Source organism: Mus pahari, chromosome 8, assembly GCF_900095145.1.
Source record: "Mus pahari chromosome 8, PAHARI_EIJ_v1.1, whole genome shotgun sequence".
Lineage (NCBI taxonomy): Eukaryota > Metazoa > Chordata > Mammalia > Rodentia > Muridae > Mus > Mus pahari.
The window spans coordinates 91443078-91453539 of NC_034597.1; the positions used below are offsets into that span (position 1 = coordinate 91443078).

Consider the following 10462-nt stretch of genomic DNA (forward strand, 5'->3'; position numbering starts at 1 on the left):
CTCCATCGACTCTCCTCATGAGTGACTATTATAATTTCTAACTGTACTAAATTCAACCCTAATTTGAACCTTTAAACTCATCTTTGACCTATTGACTTTGTAGCATCTTTGACATTATGCTGTGATAGGCAAGTAAAACTGTTAAGAAAAATCTGAAATTAGAGGCCATAATACAGTTGATGTATTTGTTTAGGGCAGTTAGGCACCTATAAAACAGGTGAGTATATCTAAGCCTACAAACCTAGTTAAAATATCATTGCTCTTTCATTAAAATGTGGTTAGAAAATTGGTGTGTATGAAGCAAAGCATGTCGTGTTCGACAGAACCTTTAGCAACCCGGAGACCCTTCTCAGAATAGTGATTCATTTAGTTCACAGAGTTATAAATGAGAAAGTAAAGATGAGCTTGAACTTAAAAAGTTTGCCTGGCTAGTTATCATCCTGGAGTAAAAAAGATAAAGCCAGCCATACACCTGCTAGGACAAGTTAAAGTATCATGTTGACACCCTGCTTTTTCATTCACTGAGAAACCTTGTCTCCTAAAATTTGCAGACTTAATTTTTTTTTTCTTTTGGAAAATACATCAGAAAGGATGAAACAGCTAGAACCTTTGGCAGAAGAATCTCTGAGAATATCAGCCTCACACTACAACCCAGATAGGTGCAAACTTTTGATAAAGAGTTTCTGGATATGACATTTCTATCTCTTCTTGAGCTTCAGAGTTTACAAGCAAAAAGGATCCCGTGTTCTTTTTGTAGTTCAGACCTCGTGTGGCTCCTGTGTGCATACACATAGTGGGTTTGCTAGGAGATCTCCAAAATACTGCCTGTTCCAGTCTCATCTCCAGCATACGTGAGTGTTCCTGGCTGCCATCACTCAGTGCAGTGGCCTGAACAGCCCGATTCCGTATGGCGTGATGCTCATGCGTATGTTCTTGCGTGATGCTCTTAGCAATCTTACACTAACTGGACCTGAGGATAAATGGATTAAACCTAGCTCTATTGGTCGGTCTTAAGCTTTGTAAAGTCACGGACTCTAAGGGACCTCATTAGTGTGAAGAGGAAGCAGGCAACAATAGCCTGGACAGTCAGGAGGGCACAGCTTAATACTAAGTGTGGCAGAGGGCAGAACCGGAGCAGGGCAGACCAAGTCTGGTGATGCCGATGGCAGCACAGAAAGCATATTGTTATTGCTGATCTTCGCAACAATCTCAGGCCAAGTGAGGGCAATCATTTCCTGGAATGTCCTCATTCTTTAATTCCTCTGAGCACCCAGTGTCTCCAAGCAGAAGATTTGTGTTGGAGCCTGGGCCATGTGGGTCAAGAAAGTTCATAGTGTTTTATTGTTGTTATGGTTTGGCTGGTGGTGGCTGCAGGGAGGGCGGGAAGCACTAGAGGTACAGCACACATCCACCAGGTTGGAGTGAGCTTTGCAGTACCAGTCTCACCCTTCTGGGAGGACAGCGCTTTTTAGCGTCCGAGCGCACGCGCGGTGGAGCAGAGGCGCTCCGCCCTGGCCCGGACAGGGGAGGCGTCACGCGCCCGGAGGCCACACGGCGGAGCCGACGCTCGCGCTTGGCTGTCTCCTCGCGGCGGCGCGCACGCAAGGCCGACGCCGGGGCCCCGGAGGCTCCGGGATCTCAGGGGGCCGCGGATGCTGCGCGCGGGGGCATGCGGAGCGCACTGGCGCCCGGCGCTCGCTCTGGCGCTGCTCGGGTTGGCGACGACTCTGGGCGCGTCCCCGACGTCTGGGCAACGCTGGCCGGTGCCCTACAAGTGAGTGAGACGCAACGGGGCGGGGAGGGGACCTGGAGAGCGCGGATCCAATACCCTAGCGCGCTGGGGGACGCAGGGCACAGGGCAGGCGATACTGTGAGAGTAGTTCCTAAATAGTTGGCGACTGGGGGATCCTCACCGGTTCAGGGCAGTTCAGAGTCCTGGGAGGAATGGAGAGTGATTTTACTGAACCGAGTGACTTTTAGGTGCTACTAACTGACTTGGAGAGCAGGTTAAAACGTTTTAAACACTGCATTTATTCCACGCCTTATCGTTAGCTGCCATTGCATAACATTTGGGGAGAATTTACAGGGAGGCTGCTTGCTCCCGTGTGTCCTTACTGAGCTAAATGTCAAGCCCGGGCAATTTCCTCCCTGGGCCAGTCAGGATCACCTTGTTAGTCCACTTCAACCAGGAGGGTAGGTAGGGCTCCGGACCTGAGAAGCTGATTGCAGTCTTTGACTTAGCTAAGTTTTGACAGCCTATGGGGAATTGCGAAACAAGAAGCGCTCGGGCTTCGGGGTTGCGGGGGACAGGGGTGGGTATGGTGGTGGCTGGCGTGGGCATCGTTAAGTGGAAAGAGCTGTAGCTTTTGAAAGCTAATGTGTTGAATAACAGCGTAAGGGGAGGTTCATGGCATGATGCATGTTCCTCTAAGGAGTTCTTAGTTCCGAAGGCTGCAGACCAAGTCTGGGCCCATCTACTCATCCTCTGTGTGGCCTCAGGGAAGTTAACTCAGAATCTTCATGCTCACATGCTCTGGACAGAAAACAGGAAATGATAGAAGCCCTCTCATTTCTGGTGAAAACCAGCTGTTGCCAAACTTAAATATTCATGTGTTCTGTTCATGAACTGGTTCTTCTAAATATATATGAGAAAAAAAAAAGTTTAGGGTTGAAGTTGGTTTTCATGAAAATATTCACAAGAAAAAAAACCTTAAGTACCCAATAAAACAAGAAAGAGATTGTAAATCTCAGAGTATTTTATCTAATGCCAGAAGATGGGGAGGCGGACTGATCTTTTGTCTCTAAAAGAAGTCCCAATTTGCCGGGCGTGATGGCACATGCCTTTAATCCCAGCACTCGGGAGGTAGAGGCAGGTGGATTTCTGAGTTTGAGGCCAGTCTGGTCTACAAAGTGAGTTCCAGGACAGCCAAAGCTATACAGAGAAACCCTGTCTCAAAAAAACCAAAAAACCAAAAAAAAAAAAAAAAAAAGCCCCAACTTGACAGTCCCACCTGACAACTCGTATATAGCTGTAAGTGAGAAGAGGTTTTGTCCCCATGTTAAGAGTGTTAGAAGAGCAATTCCTCTCGTGATGTAATCAGATGGTTCTATTTCTTACCAGGCGCTTCTCTTTCCGTCCGAAGACAGATCCCTACTGTCAAGCTAAGTATACTTTCTGTCCTACTGGCTCGCCCATCCCAGTTATGAAGGATAACGATGTCATCGAAGTCTTAAGACTACAAGCCCCGATTTGGGAATTTAAATATGGAGACCTCCTGGGACACTTTGTAAGAATGCATCTTGGTCTTGTAGCTTTACTTAAGTAATTCGGTTATTACTTTGACTTAAATGAGTAGTCAAATGGTTACTAGGTCATATTAGTTGATAACTTTGTATGTGCAGGTTATGTGTGTGTGTGTGCACCTGTTCACAAGCATCAAGTGGCTGGAGGTTGCTGGGTGTCACTCTTCTTATTATTCCTTTAGGACAGGGTCCCTCACTAAACCTGAAGCTTACTTTTTTTTTTTTGTCTAAACTAGTTGGCCAGTGAGCTTGTCTCCTCCCCTCAACACTGGGGTGACAGACACAAGTGGAAATGACTGGCTTTTAGGTACTACGTGCTGGGGATCTGAACTCAGGTCTTCATGCTGGCATAACAAGCACCCTTCCCCATTCGGCCATCTCTGCAGCCTGTTAGCATCTTTAAGTTGGTAGTCAGCAGGAGTTACCACTGCGTCTGCGTGGACCTGTGCAGCTGTAATCTTGGGAATTGGAAGGTCACCATTCCAGAGTCAACCTGGGCTACAAGGTACCACTGCCTCAAACACAGAGCAAAAGCTGCCGAGAGGAACATGTGCCCTGGCGGCCGTAAGGAACGTGTACCCTGGCCTTCATCTGTTTTGCTGTGGAGAGGCTTGTAATGGGCACCCAGACCTTAGCACAGCTGATGCCCTGTGAGAGGCACCAAGGCAGCTTTCTGACCTAAAAGCTCAGCACGTAGACCCCGACACTGGCTGAGACAAGAGCAGACTCAGTCTATCATGGTAAAGAATTCTGGGAAAGTGTCTAAAGGTATGGACCGTGTGTGTGGGGTGTGTGTGTGTGTGTGTGTGTGTGTGTGTGTGTGTGTGTGTGTGTAAAGCCAAGGTTGATAAGGCTCATGGCTATACACCTGGACAGGTTTCCCAAGTTAGCCCTCTGGCCTGTGAATACAGACTTTCTGTTGGCTTAAAGAGTCCATATGTTCTCAGGAGGAGTTACCTTGCAACAATCTCAACCCCCCTTCCGTACTCAGCTCCTGGGAATGAGAAGGTCATGACAGGCAGGAATCACTTCTTGATCTCCAAGTTCTGCTGTAGGCCTTTCCCAGCTCAGTGAATCTCCCTGGGAGGCAGGCCCACTCTGGAACAGTCCCAAAGGCGTTTCATGCATAACTGTATTCCTTAGCTTCAAGAGGATTTCAAGTGTTCTTACACAGCTCACATGCGTGCCGAAATGAGCGCTAGATGCCAGGACAAAAGTGATGGGTGCCTGCAGCTTGAGGGGCCACGGCGTCTCCACCAGGATAGTGACACAGAAGTATAGCCCCTGTGAGCGGTTGCTATGCTTGGTGTGCATTTGTGGGGTACCGAACTCTCTTCCATGGGCGGCCTGGGCCCAGGGTTACCTCGCAGATGATTTCACTCCTGTTATCCCTACACAGAAACTTATGCACGATGCCGTGGGATTCAGGAGCACCCTGACAGGCAAGAACTACACAATTGAGTGGTATGAGCTTTTCCAGCTGGGCAACTGTACATTTCCCCACCTCCGGCCTGACATGAGTGCTCCCTTCTGGTGTAACCAAGGGGCAGCCTGCTTTTTCGAAGGAATCCATGACAAACACTGGAAGGAAAACGGGACGTTGTCGCTCGTTGCAACCATATCCGGTAAGTAGGGTTTGATGACCGTACCAGTGAGCAAGTGGATGAAAGATTCCATTCCTTCACTGAGATCGCAGCCATGTTCTGCCTCATGGTGATCATTTGTAGTCTGTGCTTCTGGTTCCATACCACACTGAGCCCACTGGATCCTGATGGAGAGCCTTGCTAGGAGATGCAAGGCTCATCTGCTCTGTCCACCATAAACACCAGCGTGACAGATGCTGTGCATAGCTAGATTGAAATCCAAATAGATAACAGTTAGAGGATCCATAAAATGCCCTGTTAGGCCTCTTAACTGTGCCTGAAAAGAATTGTGGTTATAACTTATTTTTACGGGGAGAAATATTAAGGATTTGCTGCTTTGGGGCCTGTCTTTCTTCTGAGCACTCCGCTTAGATCACTTACCAGCATCTCCTGAGGGAATCATTACAGTTCTCCCCATTGTGCAGATGGGGAAACTAAGATACAGGTTAAAGCTATCCAGACAGTAAGTGGGACCCTGGCCTTGTAGGAGAGCCTTACGGGCAGTTCTCTTAAGAACTTCAGGACATTACTGCTGTTTTGTATTGGGAAATTGATGACACAGTTAATTTTGCCTTCCTGGCATTACATATTGCAGATTCTTTTGCCATTAGAACTCTTGTCAGTAGCTTAGCAGGGTGCTGAAACTGAAGCACTCTTAGTGATGCTAATTATCCCAGGAGCCCCAGGGCTGGAGGAAAAGACCTGGCTATTTCTGGTTTTTTACACAACACCTCTAAGATGTGTTAACTCAAAACTCAGTGTGTGTGTGTGTGTGGGGGGGGGGGGCTAAGACTTCCTCCCTTAGGCTTTTACAGATAAGGAACTGATACAGGTGATTTCTGCCCAGCGGCTTGTCAAGACTTGATTCTCACAGTCACAGAGCTGCACGGAACAAGCCACAATGGAACCTGCAGTCTTTTTTTTTTTTTTTTTTTTTTTTAAGAGTTTATTTTATATATATGAATATATATTTTATTTATTTTATGCGTATGAGTACGCTGTGGCTGCCTTCAGACACACCAGAAGAGGGCATCGGATCCCATTCCAGATGGTTGTGAGCCACCATGTGGTTGCTGGGAATTGAACTCAGGACCCCTGGAAGAGCAATCAGTGCACTTAACCACTGAGCAATCTCTCCATCCGTCTTTTAAGACGGCCACCACTTGCTCTGATCTTCCTTCTACTTTCTCATTCACATGACCCAAATATCCCAATCCTGAAAGGCCACTCAGTAAACCCAGTGGCTTCTGTCTTATAGCCAACCCAGTTCACAGCCTCCTTTCTCCTCTTCCTTTAAGCTGATAATCCTATCAAATAGTGATCATTCTTTTACTGTAAAATGCTTTAATTTGCTAGAATATTAAGCCTGTAAGTTCATTCTTCATCTTTCCTGTGATTCGCCCTTTCCCCAGACCGTGTTAGGGTGTTAGGACACAGTGTTTGGGAGTCCAGCTTTCCCAATTTACATCCAAAGAGCCAGGCCCACAACGCTAAAGCAGACTTTACAACACTGCAGTTGTATGGCCCTAATTGTAGTACAGGAATCCAGTGGGTTCACTCCTCAGAAGTGGAAGTTCTTCATTTCATGAACTCAATTTGATGGAGCCCGAGAATGGTTTGCTGGTAGTGAGATTCAGGGGCTGACATCTGTTGTATCTACAGAAGCCCCGGTAAGAGCCTCACTACGCAGGAAAACAGCATTCTCTTGAGTATTTGAAGAGAGTCTTCCAATCTGGTTCGTGGTGGTAGGAGAAGACTTAGCCGCCAAGGAGTGTAGTGTGTGTAGTCCGTGAAGCCAGCACATGAAGTGGCCAGTTTGGTTGATGGGTTAGAGGGATTTGTGTGGTGCGTTCGCAGCAGCAGCAGCCCAGCAAGCAGGATACAGGAGGAAGGGGATAGCTGGTATTCACGTGTGTGAGAGGATGCATGTCGCTTAGCTGAGACAGGGCTGCGGCTCCCTCAGTCCCACCAAGCATCCATCTGCCCCCTTTCTCTTTATCTTACATTGTCTTTGCCTTTCTTCTTTCCTCACTTCTGGGTCTTGCTTCTCTTTTCTCCTTTGCTTCTGAATCCAGGACATGAACAGAGAAGAATGGTTTCGGTATATATATCGCTCTGACCTTAGCTTAAATATGGATAGAATTTTAGGAGTCCTCTCTCTACCCCCATTGTGTCTTGTATTTGCAGTTCAAAGACCTTAAGAGTGGAAGAAAGCGTGGCCAGGCTTGCATTCCTGTTGTGGGCTTTGAAGTTTTAAAAGTATTTCTTATTCATCCATCCTGGTCTTAATTGCATCAGAACATTTTATAAGCAGTTTATTTTGTTGCTTTTTTTTTTTTTTTTTAACCAGGAAACACATTTAACAAAGTGGCCGAGTGGGTGAAGCGGGACAATGAAACTGGGATTTATTACGAGACGTGGACAGTCCGGGCCAGTCCAGGAAAAGGGGCGCAGACGTGGTTCGAGTCCTACGACTGTTCGAATTTTGTCTTAAGGACATATAAGAAATTGGCTGAATTTGGGACAGAATTCAAGAAGATAGAAACAAACTATACTAAAATATTTCTTTATAGCGGAGAACCTATTTACTTGGGAAATGAAACATCTATTTTTGGGCCCAAAGGAAACAAGACTCTTGCTTTGGCCATAAAAAAATTTTATGGCCCCTTCAAACCGTATTTGTCAACCAAAGATTTTCTGTTGAATTTCTTGAAAATTTTTGATACAGTGATTATACACAGAGAGTTCTACCTGTTTTATAACTTTGAGTATTGGTTTCTACCTATGAAACCCCCCTTTGTCAAAATAACATACGAAGAAACCCTGTTACCTACCAGACATACGACACTTACCGACTTGTGACAACTTCCACTGTGCTGCTCTCTAGCCAGCAGCATCCATGTTCTTCCAGTGCTGTGTCTACATTGGTGTCTTTATTCTCCTTCCCCCCCTGGAGCTCACTGTTGGAAGTGCAGTGTTTAGACATTTCAAGACTCTTGCAGAGAAGCAGAAACCATAATTGTACTGGCCAAAGCGAATGGGTTGTAATCTTTGTTTACTGGGAGTTACTCGCTCTCAGCTATGGAGACCCTTGGATCCCAAGGTTAACATTTATCTTGGGTTACTCTCTCTGTTACAGTAGTGCTGTTTCTTTAAGGTTTTTTTTTTTTGGGGGGGGGGGTCATCTAAAGAATTGCTGTTTTTATAGTTATTACCACCTTGGGTTCCAAGTCTAACTATTTTCTATTCACATAGCCTTAAAGCCTTGTTTGGACTCCCTTACTGTAATGGTGCCTCTAGCCATGGCAAATACAGAAGAATTTCTGGCTAACTAACTGGCTGTTGTGATAGAAGCAACTTAACAGCTCTAGATTTATGTCCTTGCCTCTAAAGTGATTCATCTACCAGGAATATGAAAATTGGGGGCACCTATGTAGACACAGGAAGGTACCCGGAGTGCATATACGGTGTCCATTGGGACTAAAAGAACACAAAGTGTCATCCTTGAATTTGCCTGATGTATGTTCCGGGTCATCCATTCCTGGGTCTTGTAATCACTGAGACATTGAGCTGGCACAGTGCACATTGCTTCAGCAGTTCTTCAGTACAGGCCTTGGAAGCTTCTGGCTCCAGACATGGCGAGGTGAAGTGTCATTCTGACTTACTGTGCATGTCCTCTGGTTTCTCTCCCACCGTCACCAGAGAGAGCACACTTTCCTGGAAAGGACGGGACTTTGTCAAGGGCCTTCGTTAGCTCGCTATGTTGCTATCAGGGGCGTTAGACAGGCTCTCAAGCTCCTGTAGTTTGATCAGTTGAACTCATTTTGTTCTCCCTATTTAACACTAGCACAATAATGGAAAAGTCTTATTAATTTCCACCTAATAACTGGCTGCTTCTTGAGACATTAGTACACTACTGTGTCTTGAGGAGCCTCATCTACGTATCTGCTGGCCCAGATGTCAGGGCTTAAAAGGTAAAGTGACCTGGAATTATGTTCTCACTCAGGATGCACTGGAGGCCTCTCAGCACTCTTCAGATCCTGGCCTTTAGACCGGTACCTGTGCACCAGATGTTACCAGTCTGTGTTGTTGGCGTTCAGTCTAATAAAAAAACATACAAAAACAAAAGAGCTCAAGGAAAAAACCAGGGCTTGCATTTTGTATCTTTGATCTTATTGGTCTAGGAATTTACTTTTTATTGTTTAAAAGTATAAACCCCACATAGCAGAAGCAAGCCCAGATGACCAGACGATGGCACACTGCACTGTTCCGCCTACCCTGAAGAGGTAGGCTTGTCCTCACAGATGGAAGGACCATCTTCCACTGCTTCTGGTCTGTATGTAACAGTGACCGTACCAGCTCAACAGTGTTGCCTCTTTGACCTCATAGTCTCCAGGATGTGGTGTGAAGAATCTTTGCATTACTACAATCTAGTGGCTAAACTCGGGCAACCGTATTGAGTTACCGTGGAAAAAGTAGAATTCCCCAGCTGCCCTGGGGTGACAAGCTGTGAGATTTTTGTACCGAGTATGTCATTTTATTTTTTATTTTTTTTACTTTTTTATTTTTTTTGTTTTTGTTTTTTTCGAGACAGGGTTTCTCTGTATAGCCCTGGCTGTCCTTGAACTCACTTTGTAGACCAGGCTGGCTTCAAACTCAGAAATCTGCCTGCCTCTGCCTCCCTCCCGAGTGCTGGGATTAAAGGGGTGCGCCACCACGCCCTGCGAGTATGTCATATTAAATCACAGACTTTGGCTTGCCGCAAGGGAGGTGTGGGGGCAAGCTCAAGGAACTTGACTTCTAAAACAAGATTCTACTGTGTTAAAGGGCATCAGGGGGTTCTCCCCAAAGCTGTTGTCTGTACATGGGGTATGGTCTTCTAGCTGGGCTGCCTTGTCTGGCCTCAGTGGAAGACAAAGTGTCTAGCCTTGAAGAGATGGGGGCAAGGGGGCGGAGGTACTCAAGGGGCCCCCACCCGCTCAGAAGAGAAGGGGACGGGAAGGATTGGAGGAGGGGGTGCCTGGGATGGAGACAGTGAGCAGGATGTAAAGTGAATGAGTTAAAAATTAAAGAAAAGGCATTTTGTTTCTTTGTAGAGAATGTTAGGAAATGAAAAGGGCTTGTGAAAGTCAGGTGGTGCTGGCAGAGAGCCACAAGTCACATGATTTCCCAAGAGTTTATCAAGCTGTGAAATAGATTTACAAGGTAAAAGACAACGCTGAGGTACAGGTGATTCAGAACCTCTTTCAAACAGTAATTGGGAAATCAAAGTGATTCGGGCAGAATGGGGGGGTCTCCGACTCTGAAGGCTTTCTGTACTGCTTCCATTGGGCACCTGAAGCTCACAGGTGTTCACGAAAAACTTCCAGAGTCAGCAGCCTCCAAGTTTTTGTATGCAATCAAAAATCAAAAGAATGCCATTTGTAGGTTTCGCTACAGACTCATCGTTGGGAGCTTCTTGTGTAGCAGAGGAGATTCTGGGATAACGTGAACTGTGAACTGCTTGTCTAGGGGTT

General features: G+C 46.3%; 1 protein-coding gene across 1 annotated transcript; it reads left to right on the forward strand.

Moving 5' to 3' along the window:
- The first annotated feature begins 1528 nt into the window (after window positions 1-1528).
- Cln5 (CLN5 intracellular trafficking protein) lies at window positions 1529-9467 on the forward strand. Its single transcript, XM_021203498.2, has 4 exons — window positions 1529-1774; window positions 3122-3287; window positions 4703-4928; window positions 7297-9467. Exons 1-4 carry the CDS (start codon window positions 1653-1655, stop codon window positions 7806-7808), a joined length of 1026 nt encoding a protein of 341 aa, XP_021059157.1. The 5' UTR covers window positions 1529-1652; the 3' UTR covers window positions 7809-9467.
- Window positions 9468-10462: the final 995 nt, after the last annotated feature.